This window comes from Lathyrus oleraceus, chromosome 2 (assembly GCF_024323335.1).
Source record: "Lathyrus oleraceus cultivar Zhongwan6 chromosome 2, CAAS_Psat_ZW6_1.0, whole genome shotgun sequence".
Classification (NCBI taxonomy): Eukaryota; Viridiplantae; Streptophyta; class Magnoliopsida; order Fabales; family Fabaceae; genus Lathyrus; species Lathyrus oleraceus.
In genome coordinates this window covers 342958138-342980898 of record NC_066580.1, presented here as the reverse complement: position 1 = coordinate 342980898, position 22761 = coordinate 342958138, and the positions used below count along the sequence as shown (strand labels likewise).

Below are 22761 nucleotides of genomic sequence, written 5' to 3'. Positions count from 1 at the left end.
TAGAAAAAGAAATCTATATGGACCAGCCAGAAGGGTTTGCAATTCATGATCAAGAAGACAAGATTTGTAAGTTAGATAAGTCTCTGTATGGTCTAAAACAAGCTCCTAAGTGTAGTGGCATGAAAAATTTGATAACTTAATGATATCGAATGGGTATAAGGTGAATGAAATGCCAAATTCATTTATTACAAATATGATAATCGCATTTGCAATATCATATGTCTCTATGTAGATGATCTACTCATATTTGGATAAAACACCGTCTATTAGTAATGTGAAATCAACTTTAAGCAATAACTTTGAAATGAAAGACCTCAGATAAGCGAGTATGATTGTTCGAATCAAGATCACTTGATCCGAAAAAGGAATTTATTTGGATCAATCTAATTATGTAGAGATGATCTTATAGAAATATAACTACTTTGACTGCAAACCTTCTTGCACACCATATGATCTAAGTGTCAAACTGTTTAAGAACACTTGTGATAGTGTCACAGAAACAGAATATGATAGTATCATTGGTCGTCTTAGGTATGCTACTGATTGTACTAGACACGACATTGCATGTCGTAGAATTGTTGTGCATGTTTATATAGTAGACCGAGTAATGAGAATTTGTAATCTATTGAGAGAGTGATGTTGTACCTTAAAAGAACCATGAATCTCGGTTTACATTATCAGATATTTCTTGTTGTACTTGAAGGATACAATGATGTAGATTGAAATACCTTATCAGATGATTTCAAAGCAATTTGTGGCTATATATTCAATATAGTTGGAGGAGTTGTATCTTGGTTATCAAAGTAACAGTCTATCTTAGGTCAATCCAAGATGGAGTTTAAGATGATAGCATTAACGTCTGTTAGTGAAAAAAACAAGTTGGTTAAGATGTTTCCTAGCTGACATCCCTTTATTAGAAAAACTTGTGCCAACTATGTTGATCCACTACGATAGTACCACGACTATTGCAAGTGAGGGGATTGTTGGAAATTAATAGGTTAATAAGGAATTGGAAAAAGTTAGTCGCACTAACTTGGAAATAAATGAGCACAAGTATGAGCTAGTGTGTACGATGGTGAATTTGAAAAATTTCATTAAAGTCCCACATAAGAGGAAGAACACACTTTAATAATGTTATATTCCAAGTTGAACAGTTGGGTTGGGCCCAAGGGTGTGTAATTTTATGGTTGGGTGAGAAAACAAATCCATGAAATATTACACATGTATGCCCAATGTCGTTGTTTGTTAGACCGTCTCGGTTCGATCCGGTCCGATCTTAGACTTGGTACCAGAGCTAGAAGCATGGTCAACACCAAGACCTACGTCTCTCATTCTTGTTCCACAAATGGAAAAAATTGTCAAAGATAATTAATTTGTTAAAACTTTTAAGAAATTTGAATTTTAATATTGTAATTTTTTAACTTTTAAACAAAAATATAATTATTTATTATTTTGCTAAGGATTACGATAATCTCTGGTTATCTATATACTAACACAAACTAAAATTAGATACACGTCTCACAATTCGTTAATAATTAAGTCGAGTCTATCTAATTTATTTAATGTGCGAGTTTCCGTAGAGTGTATTAAACGGCACAATTTTAGTTCCGCTCTATATCTCAAGTGCAAACAATCTAAAACCTAGTTAAAAATTAATATACTTTAAAAACATTCGCAAGAATTTATGCCGGAGTTATTGAGGTTGAGTAATATTACTAAACATAACTAATAAAGTGATATCCTTGCAGAGTTAATTTTCAATTTTAACGTATCATCATGAGTTAACCAAGACTTATCACTTGAGTAAATGGTTAAAAAATTATACATATTGTTCAACAACAAGCACAGAATGCTGCAGCTTAGAGTTGCTATCGCATCGAGATGAAACATTTACCAAAAGATGTAATGTCATAATCTATCATTTAATTAAGCATCCTTCATTCAAATCCACTAACAAAATAGTAACAACTAACATTCATGACAGATACAGAATAATCAAATTTTAAAAGATTCAGAAACTACACATATTTTATTACTCGTTATGCAGAATTTACAAACACAAGAATAAAGAATAATTGACCATATATACTACATATTCATTGACAATTTTAAAACACATTGGTGCTAACAGTTTATAACTTGAGAACAGTTTCTATAAGAACACAACATGTTGCACTCTTTAGTATCTCTTGTGAGTGTTGCTTCTTTTTGTATCCTCAAGTTCCCACATATTCTTCAATGACTTCCATTTGTGTTCAAAAGTGTCACTAAACTTTTTTGCAATTTGGTAAATATGATTCCTTGGAGGATACGTTACCATTGCATTAGAGAACACAAGCCTCATGTCGCTAGCAAACTCGTCCTCTGTTGCATACAACCTCATTTTTCTCTCTATTTCCTTCAAACCTATTGCCTTTGTCTTACACTTATCAGACTTTGCTATTTTTGGAGGATCTTTCAAATCCCAACCATCTCTATCTACCAACATCCTCTTCAATATCAACCAACATTGCCTCCTCTTAACACACTCCATCGCTTTCTTCAACCCACATTCTTCACCTCTTGTTGTTGAATCCTTCATGTTATCCTTTGGTTGAGACAAAGGTGTTGTTTTGGAAACTTGGTTATTGATCATCTTCTTGTCTTCAACAACATTGTCATTATCCTTTGGTTGAGACAAAGGTGTTGTTTTGGAAACTTGGTTCTTGATCATCTTCTTGTCTTCAACAACATTGTCATTATCCTTTGGTTGAGACAAAGGTATTGTGTTGGAAACTTGGTTCTTGATCATCTTCTTGTTTTCAACAACATTGCCATTATTCTTTGGTTGAGACAAAGCTGTTGATTTGGTTTGATAATTTGAATCAACCCAATAACAGGATACAGTTGGTTTTACAGAATCTTGAATCTTCCTTCTCTTGTTTTCATCTGTGGCACAAGAATCTGAATCGCGTTTTCATAAACCAGGAGTATAACTGAGCTTGATGATAAGTCTTTTACGAGGTTGTGTGTTCGAAGGGTTAGTGTTGGGTGCTGTTGAGGAAGAAGGTTTGGTGTTATGTGACATGGATGCATTTAAGGAAGAAGGGTTTGTGTTTGATGCTTCTAAGGAAGAAGGTTTGGTGTTGTCGGACATGGATGTTGTTAAGGAAGAACAAGGGTTTATGTTGGATACTGTAAATGTGAAGCCTTGATTTTAGGGAGATATATCATTAATAATACAACTTTAAATATTCAATCTTATTTATTTTATTTTATTTTACTCGTTTTTAATTTTAGAATCTAACTAATAAATTATCTCAAAAGATATTAATTGTAACAAACTTTCTATTTCATACTTTAAAAGAAATTATAAATAACAAAAATTTGAAATGGTGAAAGGATTAGAATAATACAATGGCTTGTGTTCACGTTCAATCAAAATGGAGAAGTGCGCGAATGGGTGGATATTAAGATCGACAAAGACGTTCGTAGGATGATGCATTACATGTTCAAAATTGTTTTGATGGTTATAATCGCATAGTTCTTGTATTCTAGTTGTTTTAATTGTTTGTGTTATCGTTTATGTAATGGTATTTTCGTCACATGCGTCTATAATGAAATTAATTTAGTTTTTCATATATTGCAACAGAGGTACATGTGAATTTATCTGGTTGTGCTCGTTCCAACACTAGGACAGTCATTACGATTGTGACCTGACTGACGGCATGAACGGCATGAACTACCAAGATGTTCTTGAAGTGATCAAGAATGGGGTTACTCATCTTGTCGCAGGTGCAATCAATGCATAACAAGCATCAGATAAGGGATAGAAGAAGAAAGATTCCAAGGCGTTGTTTTTGATCTATCAATGTATTGATGGTGACAACTTTGAGAAAGTTGGTGATTGTGAATCGTCAAAACAAACGTGGGAGATCTTAGAGAAGGCCTATCTAGGGGCTGACAATGCAAAGGTGGTAAGGTTACAAACTCATAAGCGTCAGCTCGAGCTGATATAAATGGAAGAAAAAGAGAAAATCATGGCTTCACCACGAGAATCACTCGGTTGTGAATCAAGTAAGGGCATGCGGAGAAACTGTTACGAAGCAGTATATTGTCGTGAAAATGTTGTGTTCTTTAACACTAATATTTAACAATATAGTTGTGGAGATTGAGGAATCGGAGGATCTTATGATGATGAGCAAAGAGGAGCTGGAAAGCTCTCTTGAGAATCATGAGAAAAGGATGGAGGATATAATATTCGATAAGGCAAAGGCGGAGATCGCTTTGCAAGCTCACTTCAACGAGAATGACAAGAGATCAAGGGTAGAAAAATATTCGAATGGGCCTAAATGTAAATTTTTTACTCAAATATCCCATATTTAAAAAAAAATTCTAAAATAATTCAATTTTAAAAAAAAAACTCAATCTACCCCAATTTTAAAAAAAAAATACTTAAGGCATGGGCGTCAGACCAATTGACGTTTATCCTTAATTTTTAAGAGGGGGCGCCAATTGGATTGGCTACGGCATATGGTGCTTCCAATCCAATTGGTGCCCAGGTACACTAATTGAGAGGAGGCGCCAATTGGTTTGGCGCTTCAGTGTAATGTACAATTTTTTTTCATAAATAGAGGTGTTGTCTGATTCATTTTTCCACATCTCATTTTGTCATATTGCAAACATGTTTGGTGTTCGTCGCCACTATGGAAAAGTGATTTATTCGAGAGACAAGCCTCCGATGTTGATGCTCTTCTGGAACATTTGTAGTTGCGATCAACTGAAGAGGGAGTTGGTTCGTTGGTTAGATAGAAAAATATCAGAAGGAGAAAAAATAAGAAGTATTGAGAGACTCGATAATATATTTGGTTGGATCCAAGTAAAAACTGATAAGGATGCTAGGGAAATGATGTTTAGACGAGATGACATAAGTTTGATTATTATAATCAGTTAAAAATGTTCTGTTTTAAGTTTTCTTATGTTGTAGTGATGTTAGTTATTAACCTTGTTGTAACAAAAAGATAATGATATATAAAAAATCAAGGTTACAAAAATTGAAAGGAGCTACTAAATTATGATGCAGATGTTGCTCCTAGATTGGGACATTTGTTCTTATTGTGTCCGGGTTGATGACATATACTACATAATCTTATCATTTTATCAGTCGTATCCATTTCTGTTCTAATACGCGTATTGTTTGGCCGTCCTTTTTTCTTTCTTCGCATCTCATTGTTGTGCCAAACTATGTCACCTTCATATGGAGGCTAGTATTCCCCTATTGGTAGTACTGAGAAGCTTTTTTATACACATTCATAACGATAATGGCCTTGTGAACATCAGATAGATGGATATAAGCATCTTGGCGAGTATGCACGCATGCCACAATGGCATGGGAGCAAGGAATACGGAAGGTCTAGAACTTTCCACAGTCGCACCAACTTCTGTTTAGTTTGATAGCATAGGATAAATTTGGCATCCCCTTATTGAGATCCATTGTTTCCTGTACACTGAAATTTTGCCTTCGACGGTCAAAGACTGTAACTGCGTGTGTTCTAGCTTTGATACTTTCCTCTTTCATCACTTTCATACAACATTCACTGAATATTTGATCTGACACTAACACTGCACACCATCTTTCACCTCTGGTTGCGAATCTAGATGCCAACCTAATATAGGTTGTTCTGACCAAAGCGGTTATTGGTAGATTTCCAATGCCTTTGAATACGCCGTTCATGCATTCCACGAGGTTTATTGTCATGTGGCCCAATCGACAACCTCTATCAAATGCCATTGTCCACTACTCTACTGATATGTTATCCACCTATCTTCCTGCATCTACATTAGACAATCTAATTTCATCACGACAATGTTGAAATGATGGTTGAGTTAGAGCATACCCTGCATTCACCACTTTTTTGCGAAAGTTTATGTCTTTGATTGCACGCATGAAGTTTTGTGCGATTTGTCTAATGCAATAGACATGGATAGAAGGAGGATCATGTCATCCGTTATCATGGTTATTGTAAGCACTCTCAATGGCAACATGTCTATCTGAAACCAAACAAAGATTGGCTTGTGGAGCGACATGTGTTCTGAGATGTCGAAGGAAGAAATCTCAACCACCAACGGTTTCACCTTCAACCGGAGCAAAGGCAATGGGAAAGACATTATTGTTGTCATCTTGTGACACATCCATAAGCAAAGTACCCTTCCATTTTCCGTATAACCATGTTCCATCAATTTGAATAATAGGTTTGCAGAATGTAAAACCTCTGATGCACGGTTCAAACGCCCAAAAGAGGTGGTGAAAGATTCTATTTCCAATAACACAAGTTCCGTCTGGCGTAAATGCTGGCAGTCTCTCCATAATTACAATAGTTCCTGGTGCGTATGCTTTAAGTGCCCATAAAAACCATGACAATTCTTTGTATGAATCCTCTCAGTTGCTGAATACATGTTCAACAACCTTTGTCCTTGAAATCCATGCTTTCTTGTAAGATGGAGTATAATTATATCTTGTTCTGATATTAGATATTATTATACTCACCTTCCCTGATGGGTCTTTGTTAACAAGCGGCAAAATGTTTTGACATATCAATGCAACACTTAATTTACGGTGATCTTGTACAACATTAGTTACAATGCAACTGTGAGGTGGGTCTATAGAAGTTATCTCCCAAGCGTCGCTACTCTTCTTGTGAGACGCAGCCAACCGAAACTTGCAAAGGATGTTATGACATTCGATGACATACCTTCTTAAATCAGTGTGTTTCACGGTGAAATTAACAGAGTTATTCACGTGAAATTTTTTGATAGCTCGCTCATATTCCTCTTTAGTGCGGAACATGTCTCCCACTTTTAACTCACCCTTTGATCGTGGATACAGGTTATAAAAACACTGTTGGATATTTTATCGTCATGCAAATCCATGTTTGTCATATGTTAACGAGGATTATATACATAACTTGGAGGTAATGGCGTTGGATGATCGTCATCTTCAATGTTGTTATTCAACATATGATCGACCTGTGTCTCGGTCTCTCTTCTTCTTCATCAATGACGTTGACTTCTGCTTCTACTTCTAGGTCGGCTTCATCTGAGTTTTCTGAATCAAATTCATCAGATTCAACTTTATTAGTTATCTGAGATTGCTGAGACGGTATACTTGGTTGAAGAGTAATATATAACTCAATAGAGTTGCAACCAGAATTTCCGTGACTAACAAACATATATTCAACATCTTCATCGTCCCGTACCTTTAGCGGGTCAAATTTACATTGACTATTCTTGAAATAAATTGGATTTTGATACGTGATTTGTGACGCAAGACCAGATCCTATGCAAGATTCAATTCGTTTTTTCAAATGCAAGAAATTTGAATTTCTCTTGATCATAAAGCGGATAGTATCGGTGTTTCAAAAAGAAAACTCGTATACATCAAACTTATATGTCTCACCGTTGTAGTGAGCATTGATAATATATTTGGATGCAGATGACATTGTAATATTTGGGTGCAGGTGGAAAGTAAATTTTTGGTGCAGATGAATTTATGTTGATTGTAGGATGAAATGGTAAGACACTTAAATATCCATGTGACATGGCATGCATGCAAACCCTGGCGTCAGTCCTATTGGCGTCTGCATGTAATATTAGTACATGGACGCCAGTCCATGTGGCACCTTAAAGACCTCGAAATTCTGCATGTAGATAACCATGCAGCCTGCACCCTATGTGAAGACCATGCATGCATGCAAGCCTAGGAGGCGACAATCCATATGGCGCTTGCATTGTAAGATTGCACGTGTAAGCCAAACCAATTGACGCCTACATCAAGCCCAATTATCCATGCATCCAAACTTTTGCACGTCTTTGCATGTCTCTCATTATAAATATTCATACAAGTTTCACTTCTTCATCACCAACAATGACTTCTTCCTCTGCAACAACCACTCTTTCAACTGCAACAACCATTCTTTCATATATTTACAACGACAAGATGTCTCTGCTCACTATGGGTGAATCGTATAGAGGCACAATTGAAAACATAACAACTTATGTAAGCATTTAACTCTTGTATTATTTTTCTAAAGTAACTTAATTTGTTTTTTTTTAAAGTAATTTATTTTGTTGTTTATTTTTATAAAGTAACTTATTTTATTTTTTTTTTTAGGATGTTTCTAGGTTTCGAACTCGTGTCCACGAATTTGTTCACATGGATGTGATTATTCAACCTTATGTCAAACTCGCTGATTTTGGACATGTAAGCAAAATAATGTCTTGGTCGATTGATACTAAATTTATTCTTGCATTATGTGAAAGATGGCGTCCCGAGACACACACATTCTGGTTTTGAACCGGTGAGTGTACCGTGACGTTAAAAGATGTCTATATGTTATTGGGACTACCTATCGAAGGTAAGGCGGTAAATAGTAAAACCAACTATGCGAATTCAATTTGCATGGACCTCTTGAATGCTAACTTGTTAGATGATAACTCGAGAGATCAAGGTATACTCCTTTCACGCCTTAAGGCATATCACAACATCTTATAGTTAGATGAGAATTCTACCGAAGATGCTCGAATAATAAAAACTAGGTGTTATATTATGCTTTTAATTGGTTTATTTTTATTTCCCGAAGGTAGTGGTTCTAGTATGCATGTTATGTATTTACCTTTACTAAGACATGTAGATAGAATAAGAAGTTATAATTGAGGGTCTGCTTGTTTGGCTTATCTTTATAGCTCTTTGTGTAAAAATGCATACAAAGACACATCTACATTTTCTGGATGTGACGTTTTGCTCCTAGCATGGGGTTGGTCCAGACTACCATCCCTAGTGCCCGTCAACAACAACCATTCACATTTCCGTACGCACAAAAGTAAGTTTTTAAAAATGGACTATATTTACTTACTTTAGCGATTATTATCTCTAAATAATATTTTTACTTTTATGGTGCAGATGGTCGGCACGTGGTATGAGTTATAACAGATGTCCTAGACAATGTATTACCCAGTATCGCAATCTCTTGGATCACCTTCGACCGACAAATGTATTGCCATTAAACTAATTATTTCGTAATAATTTGTTAATTTCTTCTAACAAATTTATAATCTAATATATGTTCACATTTCAATTCATTTGGCGTTCATATCTAAATTTGAATCATGACCATGAAATCAATGAACAAGACGTAACTGTTTGGACTGCATGCACACCAATCATAAGATTCACCACTGTGGATATGCACAATAGTAATCGTGTTAAATTGCAGTTCGATATACTTCAACACATCCCATATCCCCCGACAAACCTTGAAGAATGGCATTTACGCAAAGTTAACGACCAATGGAACTTTAACCCAAGGTAAAGCTTCGCCAGATCTGTGTGTCGAAAATGGAAGCACCGACAAGACCATGTCTTAACTAACGTTGTGATGCCAACCGAAGAAAAACCAAGTCGTAATTATATGGTTTAGTACAGATCGGTTGGATTTGAGTTCATCGCCGAGGATATATACCTATACGACCCACACTAGGAAACTTACACACCAGAAGGTTCAATATCTAACCCTTGACAACATTGTCAAACCGGTTACTCACAACCCCCTATCCACCAAAATTTCCGATCCACAAACACACAAACCTACAACCCTAACATGCCAAACACCCAACCACAATACTAAGAGCATACCTCGTACCACCACCAACAAGTAGATCATCATCAAGACACCCAACATCACTATGCACCCAACACATCACCCTATCATAGCCGTCTTAGCCAAAACACTCAGCGATCATTTAACATCAACCGTCCCTCCTCCTACTATAACCAAGAAGCTCAAACATCACAAAACCAAAACCTTCAACAATCATATGGCTACCAAACACCACAACAATCATTTCAACCTTTCCTCGACGTGTCATTCACACCAATGTCTCCCTTCAATCATCTTGGTCGTCCTCCAACAACTCATACACAACCCAACTACTCTGACATGGGTCATGAACTCAGCTATGGCGGTAGCCCTTCAATGCATACACAAGACTACGCTGATTTGATTTGTCTAAATATCTCAGGCAATCTCCTGCAGTTGGTGGTGATGTTCCTGGGCCCTCAGATACTCAAACACCTGGGATGAATCATCAATGTGGGTTAGGGCCACGAGTTATGGTAGCTAGGGGATGTGGGACCGGAGATCGGTTAAGTGATCCCGGTCATCGACATTAGTCTTTTTGTGTAAACACGTATTAATATTAATATGAATTGTTTTGATTTCAACTTTATCTAAAATGTAAAAAAAAATACGAAACACATAGGTTTGACACCAATTGGCGTCTCCTTTAAAAATTAACACACACGCGCCAATTAGATTGACAGCACTAGGTGCACTAACCAATCCAATTGGCGTCTCCTCTCTAAATTTAAGAGCAGACGTCAATTCATCTGACGTCTCCTTTTAAAAGTGGAGTAATTTGATAATTAATCTGAAAAATAGGTTATTTCCTTAAATGTCTTCACTATTAAAATTTCCTTAAAATTTCATTTTATGCAGTTTGTTCTTCTTTTTTTCCACATTTAATGCACTTGTCAAATAGCCTTCACTAACTTGAATTTCAAGTTCCCAAAGACACAAGGATAGATGTCTAGCTAAATGAGGAATAAGTATAAGACTTATTGTTTCATGGATAGATGTCTAATATATAACACAACTTTAAATATAAAATCTTATTCGATAATTAGATTTTATTTGATCGTATCGATATTTAGAGATACACCATTAATATTTAAAACAACTTTCAAAATTCAATCTGTTTGTTTTAATTATTATTTAAAATTTTATTATGAATGAGTCATCGCAACTTTAATTTCTTTATGAGAAGTTGTTCTAACTAGCTTCTCATTTGATTTTTTTTAAAACCTCTTAAAATTTTATCCTTTTGTTTTTGTTTTAAAATTATTTATTTAAAATTAAAATATTTAATAAATATATTTAAATAAATTTAATTGATACAAGATATTTTACACTATTTATCGATAAATTGTGACACTCATATAATTAATGCTTTACTTTTCCTTTAACAAACATTGATAAACTTACTGCCAATACATGAAAATTAATGTCTATTTATATTTTAATTTTTTAAAATATTATTTTGATCTACTTATTTTTTCTTATTTATAAAATTAATTTTAATAAAATTTTAAATCATTTTGTTCATTTTCCTTTATTTGCACGGAAAATCCATAAAAAAATCTATCTCTTATCGATTAAATTTCACAAAATTTAAAAAGTTAGTTTTTAATTCAGAATTATATAAATTTAAGATTTATATAATAAAAATTCATCATAATAAAGTTAATTGTGTATTTCAATATATCTATAGAACACTAAACTTAATTTTAGTTTTTTCTATTGTTATTTGTAAAATAAGTGACTAGTGTCAAACTCTCACGCACAAAACTTAGAATAGAGCAATTTCAATGGGATATAAGAAATATGCAAATCAAGAATAAAGTCAATAATTTTGACTATGAAAAGTTTATTTGATTTTCTATCGTGGAATCTCTTTTCTTGTTTTGTACTTCCGTGTCCTCGACTTCTGTTATCTCTCTTAAGCTGATTTCTCATTTCCTCCTCTATATTTCTGTAATTTAGAGTGAGTGTTCTTTTTGTTTCAGGTTACTCCCGAGTTTTTTTTTGATTTTTTTTGTGATTTGCAAGAATTCCGCCATCTTTTCTTTCTCTGTCAACTTGGTGTTTCTGGTTCCTATATTTGTCTCTAGTGGTTGATCATTCCCTTATGAACACCCAGTTTTGCAAAGTTTGTGTTTTTAGATCGTTATCAGGTGTTTTACTCGGTTCCTTTTCGATTTTGCTTATTTTTTCGGTGTGCTGCATTCAGACTTCATGAACGACAAAAGACTGTTGGACAATGGTAAAAGGTTTAGCTCCTACAGGGATCTAGTCATTGATTTGTCTTCTTCGGTTCTACATGTTACATCAAATATATCAACAGGAGAAAAAATCAACAAGCAAGACTATCAACAAAAAAGTGCTCATCAGTTCATAGATACCAACATTCCTAATCAAGATTCTGCTGAAGACCCGGGTTTTTGCGTCTGGGACGATGAGGATGTGCAAGAAGCGTATAAAGAACTAAATATTTGTTCTTGGAAAGTTCCTATCTCAAAAGCTTATTCATAAACTATCCCTATAGTTTGGTCTAACTGGAATTTGGTGTGACCTAGTAGGTATAAAAGTTGTGGAATTAGAATTGGGGCTCAAACACATCTCCACGGACAATCCTGCAATTACAAAGACTATGGAATCCTGCAATTACAAAGACTTAGACTTTAGTTAGGTCACAATTTTGGGAATATCTCTGAAAAATCAGATCTAAACAGATGAGGTGTAAAATCGGAGTAAAGCTTGGAAAGGTTTTGGAGTCTGAACTATATAGCTACCCAAATAAGGCCACAATTGTTAAAACAAACTTCTCATTGATCTTTTTTAATATTAGTATCAAACTAATAACTCATCGCAAAAGATATTAAATTTAACAAACTTTCAATTTCATACTTTAAAAAAATATTTAGAAAAACTGAAATCTTTTAAAATCTTTTTTTTTATAATTTTTTTATAACAAACAAGCCTTAACATCATTTGGAAAAGTATTCTTTAATTACTGTTCAACCTTTTTACAACAAAGGATATTAATTTTAATTTTCTGTTTTGTTTTAAATTATTTATTTAAAATTTCAAATATTTAATAAATATATTAAATGGATTTAATAAATATTTAAATAACTTAATTTTATTTTATATTTAAAGTGTTGATATTTAATCCATGATTATATAAATTTAAGATTTTGTATATTAAGAATTCTTCACAATAAATCACTAAAAAAATGTGTCATATACAACCGACATTTTAGTGATAGTTGATTAATCTTTTGTGTGTGTATGTGACATATTTATAGAAATTTATTATATCATATACTAAAAATAACTTATAGGGGTTGAAAATTAACCTTTTGGTGTTTTAGTATTTTAACTTTTCCTTTTGTGTGTGTTTTTTTTTCTCTTTTCTTTTGTAAAACACTAGAAAAGTTATTTCCCTCCACTCACCTAAGCAATAAGATGAAAATTAAAAAGTAGTTTTTATATTTTTTACGTTATTTTATAAACAAATTCTTTTTTCTTCATATTCTAGTAAAAGTAAAAAACAAAATAAATGTCGGTAAATGATAAAGATACAAAGTATGATACAATCAAATAGTGCTTGGTGATCTCTCCCAATACAAACCCAATGAATGAGGGGTAAGGAGAATGCCAAGTTGTGATCCCAATGCCAATACATATGATGAGAGAGCATGAGGGATCTTAGGTCAAAATTAGGGTCTTACAACAGGCTCGTGGTATGAGTTACAACAGATGTCCTAGACACTGTATTACCCAATATCGCAATCTCTTGGATCACCTTCGACCAACAGATATATTGTCATTAACCAAATTAATTCGTAATAATTTGTTTATAATATGACCCTTTATAATCTAATATATTTTCACATTTCAGTTCATTTGACGTTCATATCTAAACTTGGATTATGACCATGAAATCAACGAATAAGATGCAGCCGTTTGGACTTCATGCACACCGATCATAAGGTTCACCACTGTGGAGATGCACCATAGTAACCGTGTTAAATTGCAGTTCGATATGCTTCAACACATCTCAAATCCCCCGACAAACCTCAGAAAATGGCATCTACGAAAAGTTAATGACCAATGGATAACCCTTGGCAAAGCTTCGCTAGATGTGAGTGTCGAAAATGGAAGCACCGACAAGACCATGTCTTAATTGACGATGTGATTCCAACCGAAGAAAAATCAACTCGTAATTATATGGCTTGGTACATATCAGTTGGATTTGAGTTCCTCAGAAAATCATTAATAACACATATTCAATCTTTTTTGATTTTTTTTATTTTCTATTTTTAAGTTATCGCAAAAGGAATGAAAAGGTTTTATCTTACATAATATTGAATAATTTCTCTTGTATCTCTCTTTTATTTTCCACCTTAAAATGTAGTTGATTTCGGTGTCTTCTAATAAAAATTTTGTTCATCATTTAATTTCTTCATAACTTCTTTAACACCGCAAAAGTATATAAACAACAAAGGAAATCTAAAATAAAATTCAAATGTTCACACTCAAAAAATTAGAACATGTCAAATTAAAAACAAAATTAAACCAAATTAAATAGAAAAGTTTATTAATCTTTATACCGCTGGAACTTCCGCCGTACCTTCCAACCAGTCATCGCTCGATCAGATCAGCACTCAAAGACCACAAACACCTCAAGAAAATCGTGGGAGACCTCGGAGACAAACTAACGCACCGGAATGTGGAACCGGTGGACGTTATAATCGGGCAGGTCATTAGTTTATTGTCAGTCCAATGTAACCAATTATTACATATTTAATGAATTTATTTTTTTCATTGTTATTTCTTATGTATTAAATAATAAATATTAAATATTAAAAATTAAAAAATTAAAAAAATTTAAAAACTAAAAAAATTAAAAAAATATAAATAAAAATTAAAAAAGAATAGGAGGGGGTGTATGCGCCAAATGAATTGGCGCATACACCCACCATGCAAAAGACACTAAGGCGCCACTAGCATTGACGCCTCCTCATGAGGCCCAATGAGTTGCGACGTGATTTTCATGTGGTAAAATTGTGAAGTGATTTTCACGTCACAACTAAAATTTTAAAATGTTGAAATTTCCCCTCATCTACCAATCTGTGCCTCCCTGACTTTTTTATTTTACGTGACAAAGTTATAAAGTGAAAATCACGTGGCAAAGTTGTGAAATGAAAATCAAGTGGCAAAGTTGTGAAGTGAAAATCACGTGACAAAGTTGTGAAGTGAAAATCAAGTGACAAAGTTGTGAAGTGAAAATCACGTCGCTGATTGCTCTATATATTTCCAAAAAAATTCTATCACACGCAGCTCAAATTCAGCTTCTTTCTCAAATTTCCTTCACAACTTTGCCACGTGATTTTCACTTCACAATTTTGCCACGTGATTTTTACTTCACAATTTTCTCTCCTAAACATTTTTTTTTTATTTTTTAATTTAACATTGCGAAGTGATTTTCACGTTACAACTTAAATTTAAAATTTTTCAAATTTCTCCCATCTGCCAACCTGTATACGTCTGATCTTTTTATTTTTATTTTATTTTATTCTTCTCGTGTGCAATTCTGACTCTCAATTTCCGTTTGATTCATCGTCCAAAGCCATGGAAAGTAGGGATGAAGACGATGAATCTTTGTTTTGTGCGAGGGTAGAAGATGACGATGAAAAGGGGAAAAGGTGAAAGAAAGTGTGTAGTCTCCTGATACCATATTATTATAATTGATAACTGATAACAAAAAAATGGTCATTTGTCCTAGAACTGTATTGAATTATGAATCATACATTGTTACAAAAAGGAAAGTCCTATACTATATAAAAAAAATATTGGACCATAACAAGTAAAAACCATTAAGCTCGATATTAGACAACATAGCCCAAATAAGAAAAGCTAATTAAATTTAAAATGACCCGATTTTAAGTGACGAGACATTTCAATAAAATTTTTAATTTAACTTAGTGTAAATCAGTCATCCTTACATCTTGTCAATCAAAAGTTCAATATCATAAAATATTAGCTTTTCTTATTTGGGTTTTGCGGTCTAATATTCGACTTAGTGGTTTTTAGCCCAATACCTTTTTTTGTATATAGTATAGGACTTTCCTTTTTATAACAATGCGTGATTCATAACTCAATACAGTTCCAGGCCTAATGGCCCTTTTCTACTATCTGTTATCAATTGTAATACATGGAGCTTTGGCATATAACACACTTAACGTTCATCTTCCTTGTGTCTCTCTTGGTGGTGAATTAGATCTAGAAGAGTGATAATGGTGTAGTGAGGATGTGATACATATTATATAGATATGAGATGATGAACAATATACCTTATTGCAAGTAAAGTCAAATGAGAAAGAAAAGTTCATTTATCTCTTGTTTTAAGAAAATAACAATAACATTGTTAATCAGAAATTAGTAAGATGAAATATGCTTCAGAGAACTCATGTTCAATTTGATTTTGTCTAAACAAAAATTGTTTGATGATATGTGAAGAAAGTGGAAAAGCAGAAGTAGTAAGCGTAGAGAAAAGAAAATGTATTTTTTTGCGAAGTATTAATTTAATAAAATAATGAATTGTCATTTCATTTCTTCCGAGCATATGATACTTACTCTGTCAAAAGGAAGAGTATTAATTAATAATGTGTTTCGTCAATCATGCATAGGCTAGGCACAATTAAAATTTTGAGTATCGAGACATTTATTTTACATTAAAGTTAAATTTGTAAATAAAAACTAAAGAGCTATCAAACATACTAAAAAATCAGTCGGATTCGGTTATGTTTTAGATTCATTATCAAAATCAGATTCTGTAGTAACACACTGAAAACCAAAAAATGTGAACCACAGTTATATCGATTCGTTTTTTATCATCCGTTTCTTTTTTTATTCATTGATTAAATCAGTTTGGGTTGGATTTTTTTTTGTCTACCCCTAATATCTATAATGTGTTTCCTATATCTCATGTGTATCATCAATTAAAAAGATAGTTCAAATTTTTTATTGTTCTCAAAATTTGAGAAACAAATTATCTATGTTTTCATCTACAACCCTCCGTTTAAACCTTCTCTTTCAGTCTTGAAAACAGTGTACAAAGTGAAATGAAATGGTATTTTCTGTAAGAATTATTATTAAACTAAGAATATAAAACATTTGTGTAAAAAAAATCTTCAAGCTCAGAAAAGTTTCTCCTCCTCACCAACATAGCAGAAAAGAATGATAGTCCAAACAAAATCTAATTTTCACATTGAGGAATAAAGGGTAATAATAGGATCACAAACAGAAAAGGCGAAATAAATACCACTGATATATATAGCCAATTACAGTTGTTTTGTTGGCTTTCAGGCCTTTAGAATGTCAACATAATCTTTTGAGCTATCATCCTGCAACCAGACTACTAAATCAGTATTTTCTTTAGGCACGCAAAAACTAACCATTTTCATACCAAGATTAGTCTTGCATGCAAATGATATGTTACTTTACATCATTGATGACTCAGATATAGTTAATATAGTGGTTAGCTATTTGAAGGGTCTAGCAGGCACAATGAGGAAAAATAAATGCATTACTGAACAATGCTGGGTTTGGATTCTTATATTCATTTGGGTGAAAAGATATTAAGGCATAGACAATGTTGGGTTTGTTACCTCTTTATAATGTTGTTGTTGTTGTGTTTGTTTGATGATTAGGGTTAGGGTTTGGGATTAAGAGGGGTTTAGGGTTTCAGGATTTTTGATGATTGATTCTTTGTTTGGACGTGGAATTAAGATTGAGAAGGTTCTGATTTAAGGTTCGAAGGTAGTTTGATTTTGATCTGGGAAGGTTTAGGGTATTTCTAGGTTTAGGTTAGGGTTAGGGTTAAGGTTCATTGTTTCTTGTTTTTGGAGGTTAAGGTTCATGTTGAACCCATGTGAGGGTTCATCATTTCTGGATTTGGAGGTTAGGGTCCATGTTGAATACATACGATGGTTCATGAATGTTAAAGATATGGGTTTGGGGATGAATGTTCATGAAGAACATTCATCGTGTTTTGGGTTTGGGTTGAAGTTTACGGTTGAACTTCAACCAGAAACTGGGGATAACGGTGGTCTTTAGGGTGGTTGTTGGGGAAAAGGGTGGTCGGGGAAAGAAAGAAGGGAAAAGAGAGAGAGAGATAGATAGATAGAGAGAGAGAGAGATGAAGAGAGAGGTTGGAAATGAAAAATGAAGAAATTATGAGGACTTTCGCTTAAGTGCCTCCTCAGTTACATTCCACCTCATGCCTGCGCGGCCTCCTTCCAACTAATCAACTTGTTGACTCAACGCAATCAGCATACACACTTGCACATGGTACACCCTCGTTGACTTGACATCATAACTATACATTTAGCATACATTGACCACTAATCATGATCAAGGGTCGTGATCTCATGTAGTAAGGGTCATTTGATCTTGATAAAGAGGTTTAGAGAGAGTCATTTGTTGACTCTCTCCCTCTGTGAACCCTTTTATTAGCTAGGCTCCAACAACTTATTGGGCCTAGATCCTTTGTTATTCACACACCCCAGTGAACAACCAATTACTAGTGTAGTTCATTTTACACCCCTTGCGTTTTATTTATTTCATTTCTTTATTTTTGTTTTCTTAATAAAATTATTATTAGGTTAATTATCATTAGGGGTTAATATTAGTAATTGATTTCAATTAAGCTATTTAAAAATAACTAAAAAATTATTAATTAAAGTTTTTATCTTATTATGATCAATAAAAAATGAAAAAAAATACAAAAACATAATATATTTAATTAGGGTTTTTATTAGGATAATATTAGGATTAATGACCAATATTAGGGTTATGGTTAGGATTTCAAATAGCCTAATTAAGATAATTAAGAATTAGGGTTCAAGTAATTCAGAAAAAAAAATATTAATCTTTCTTTTACTAATTGGCTCTGTTTAATATTTTCTCAATTTTAAAAAATAATTATGTACATATGACATTTAATCTAATTTTTAAATTAAATTAACCATAAGTTCTTTGCAATTAACAAGTCATTAAAATCAATTTCACACACTCAAACTATAAGTCTGATGCCCTTGTGCATCGAGGCATTTTTCAAATTAAACATCTCTTCACCCCGATGTGTGGAGAACTTTTTAAGATCTAAAATCAATAAAACAAACAAACATTTTTTAGAAGAGCTACGGTGCTCTGATCCTTTATCAAACATGAGGGTACGTAGGCATAGAGTCGTAGCGCTCTAGCGAGTATAATAACCAAAAATACATTTTCTTTGTCCCGTTTTTAATATTTTTCCCTTAGCAACATATTCCCGTGTAAATAAAAAAATTAAGCAATAATAAATAGCATAAGCAAACTTCCCTTAGACAAGCACACTATCCCTAGATTTAGAGGAGGATCCCATTAGGTACAATGGAAGTGAGGGGTTCCTAATATCTTCCTCTTAATTAGCTGACTTCTGAACCCTAGGTCTCATCCTTAATATTAGGTTTTATCATTATTTCCCTGTTCCTTATGAACAAATAAAGGATGACGGTGACTCTCTAAATTTTCCAATCGCGACACACTATATCCATCTTGAATCTTGAAGTCACTTGGGCATTTGAGTGTTAACCATGTTGGTCCATCTCCCACCGTTGTAACGGAGATCAGAGCCACCGTTCAAGATCATCAATTATTCATTTCTAGATTTGAAATAGAATAGTGGTGTCGTATGTGGGAATCAACTTTTGATTCCTACGATTTCCTCATATTCAGATCCAATTTCTGCTTTACCGAATTGTAGCCTCCTTAGGCTACCGAATCAGAAACACATTTAGCCTTTGATTTCAATAATTTATGTGCTTCATGTTCGTTTTCCAATATCATTGCTCACAGCTCCTTCAGATCTCGAAATTGAGAGAGTTTTAAAGTAAGCGCGAAGATCTATCATAGTCGACTCGTTCAATCATCATTTCCCCCTCAATTCCTTATTGTCAAGGTCTTTAACTTTCTTTAGAAATCCACAGAATAATGAAAGAAAGGATTTACAAATCCCGATTTAGGGTTACACTGAGGTATGAAGGTAATTTCCATGAAGGACGGGCCCAAGCCTTGTAATTCACTGTGCGCACTGGCTACCCCCTTACTCTCTGCCAGTGTCAGGGTGATTACAAGGTCAACATCGGAAGGACACCGTAAGTTCATAGTTAACACCGAGAGCCAATCCAACATCGAGTAGCATTATAGGGGTACCACAAATTCACAAAAGAACCACCCCATATCTACTTGAGATAGATACCCGTTCTAGAAAAGAAGGGAAGCCAAAAAAATTGACCCCTGTTAGATGCCCAAGTTTGCTTATTTGAGCTATCAAATGTGGGCATCTTTCACTCCTTTTGTCGAAAAAGTGTTCGAAACCTCCCTTGCTTTTGTTGATTTGCAATACTATGGAAATGATCAACTTGATTTATTGGTGATCAATCCAAATATTTGACTGATCGATCCTTTGAGCTCTTTGAGGTTAGCTATGCATGAATGATGTCTAGGGGGAAAATGATTATGAAATCTTGGGGTAAAATTTGGGGTGTGACACACAAGTATTAAAAAGATCATTGAGGCAATAGCTACAAATGAGCATGTGGAGTTATATGATAGGTGTTCAAGTAAATCTGAAAGAGTTATTGATCTGAATCTTGAAACCAATAAAATAAGGATAAAAGACACAATTGCTGCAAAAGTTGAAAAGAAACTTAAAGAAATGAATGTTGGTACGCAACAGATAGCTCAAATTCAACCGGTCCAAGATGTCGGTTATGAAAATTTATGGCGGGCCTCATTTAACTATATAATGTGTTGCAACCACGCATCAAATGGAAGAGATAAAATTTCTAAAGAAGAACAACCCTTATTCTAACACTTATAATCCAGGCTGGAAGAATCATCCAAAATTTTCCTGGAAAGATCAGCAAGGGAATGTTCAAAAGCAGGGTCCCATTTATTATCACAACCAACCACAGTAATATCAGCAACAAGCACCCAAAAAGGCCAATTGGGAACTTGCCTTTGAAAAGATGACAACTTAAAATTACGAATTCCAAGAAGAAACAAGAAATAATCATAGGAACATTGCTGCTTCTATCAAACATATTGAAGTTCAGATGGGTTAGATAGCACAACAAATAACAGGTTCTCGAGCACAAGGTTCCCTCCCAAGTGAAACAGTACAAAATCCTAGAAGTCATGAGAATGTTAATGTTGTCACGACAAGAAGTCAGAAAGGTTTTAAAGATGAAGAAGAGAGGGCAACAAAGGGTGACCATGTCATGGAGGTAGTTATGGAAGTGAGGGAAAATAAGAAAGAAAAAGAAGAAGTGATACCACTAGTAAAGCCAATTGAAGAGAAAAATAAAAAAGAGGCTAAACTTGTGATTAAGTTACCCTACCCTTAGAGAGTGACAAAGAAGGATCCAAGAGAGACAAACCTTGAGAAATTCATCACAGTGTTCAAAAAGATTGATAACAATATGCCTTTCTTTGAAGCACTCGAGCAAATGCCCATGTACAAAATATTCATGAAAGAGGTAATCACTGAAAAGAGACCAATAGAAGATGGGTTGGTAGCCTTTAATGAAAAGCGTAGTGAAATATCACCAGGTAGGAGAATCCCAAGCAAGCAGAAGGATCCTGGAGAGGTCACAATCCCATGCACTATAAAAGACATATCTTTCAAGAAGGTACTAATTGATTCTAGAGCCAGTGTGAGTCTAATTCCATTGTCAATCTACCAAAGGCTTGGTCTTGGAAATGTATGTGATACAAGGACAAATATGAAGTTTGCATATCACTCCATAAAGAATGCATATGGGATAGCGGAAGACATATTGGTGACAATAGAGAAATTTAGTTTTCCCGTTGGTTTTGTGATCATAGACATACCCGAGGATGAAGTGACACCAATCATTCTTGGTCAACCATTCATGCGGACAAGTCGATGCAATTTCGACATAGACCACAATACACTAACTTTAAAAGTTTATGATGATGATGAAATAACCTTGAATGTTCTTGAAATTAGGAAGCTAGAGGTGGAAAAAGAAAATCACTATGAAGTAGGCATGATCAGGACAGATGTGAAAGGCCAAAGTGACATGCCAACATCAGAAAAAAGACTCAAGAGGGCCATCTCAACTGCTTTCACCTCCATGAGCAACCCCGAGTGAAAAAACTCCTATTTCCATTCCAAAAGCCATGATAAAGAAGAGAAAGCAATATTGAGGTAAGGATGTGGAAGTTGGAAAGGACTTGTGGCACAAAGGAATCCATACCTCTGAAAAAGACAGTTTCTTAGTTATGGAAAAGAAGTGCAACAAGGTGCGGAAGCTGAAGTACCCCCCATAACAGAGGGAATAAGGCGTCAAGCTAATGAAAATAAAATAGCGCTGCTTGGGAGGCAACCCAAGGAAAGTATTCGTAAATTTTAGTTTTAGTTTCAGTTTTATATTAATTTTTTTGTTTTGTTTGCTTTAAGTGGTTCATTTTATGATTGTTTACTTCCATCTAGTAATATGGTAATTGTAGCTTTAGTGGTTGTGTGAAAAGTAACCAAACTGGAGGAATGTGTGTCCTCTATGCAAGTTAACTCGCCAAAATATTTTTTATATACTTCTAAATGATATGATTGGTTTGATTGAGTTGCATTAAAAGTTGAGTATGTTTATTAAAACTCATTGAGAATCCACATCGAGCAAGAGGTAATGTGGAGGTTGTCAGCTCTACCCCAAACACAATGTACATCATAAGAGAGCACTCAAGTATGTTTTTATCATTCAGAACTTGCATACGTTCTTTTCTGATTTCGGGTGCATGATTACATACACTAAGGCATATTTTTTCTACCCCTGAGCCTTTCTAGCCATCCTTTTATTATTATCCATTGTTAACCCCATTTGAGCCTTTAACCATTTGTTTGTTTGAAAATCTACATAATATTAACCCATGGCTCAAACATTCCCCTGCCATGTTCATGTTATTTTTGTGAGTTATCATATCCATGTTCATTCTAAGTTTGACGTTGCTATTGGAATAACAACCTTTAAGT

The 22761-nt window shown here is 34.1% G+C and overlaps 1 protein-coding gene across 1 annotated transcript; it reads right to left on the bottom strand.

Annotated features, from left to right (window-relative positions):
* Positions 1–2179: 2179 nt before the first annotated feature.
* On the bottom strand, positions 2180–2791 carry LOC127123187 (transcription factor GTE12-like). Its single transcript, XM_051053435.1, has one exon. The coding sequence runs from the start codon at positions 2789–2791 to the stop codon at positions 2180–2182; it is 612 nt and encodes a 203-aa protein (XP_050909392.1).
* Between the last annotated feature and the right edge of the window lie 19970 nt (positions 2792–22761).

Bases quoted from the DNA above. Each gene is read 5' to 3' on its own strand.
- LOC127123187 (XM_051053435.1), bottom strand. From the start codon at position 2,791: ATGATCAAGAACCAAGTTTCCAACACAATACCTTTGTCTCAACCAAAG.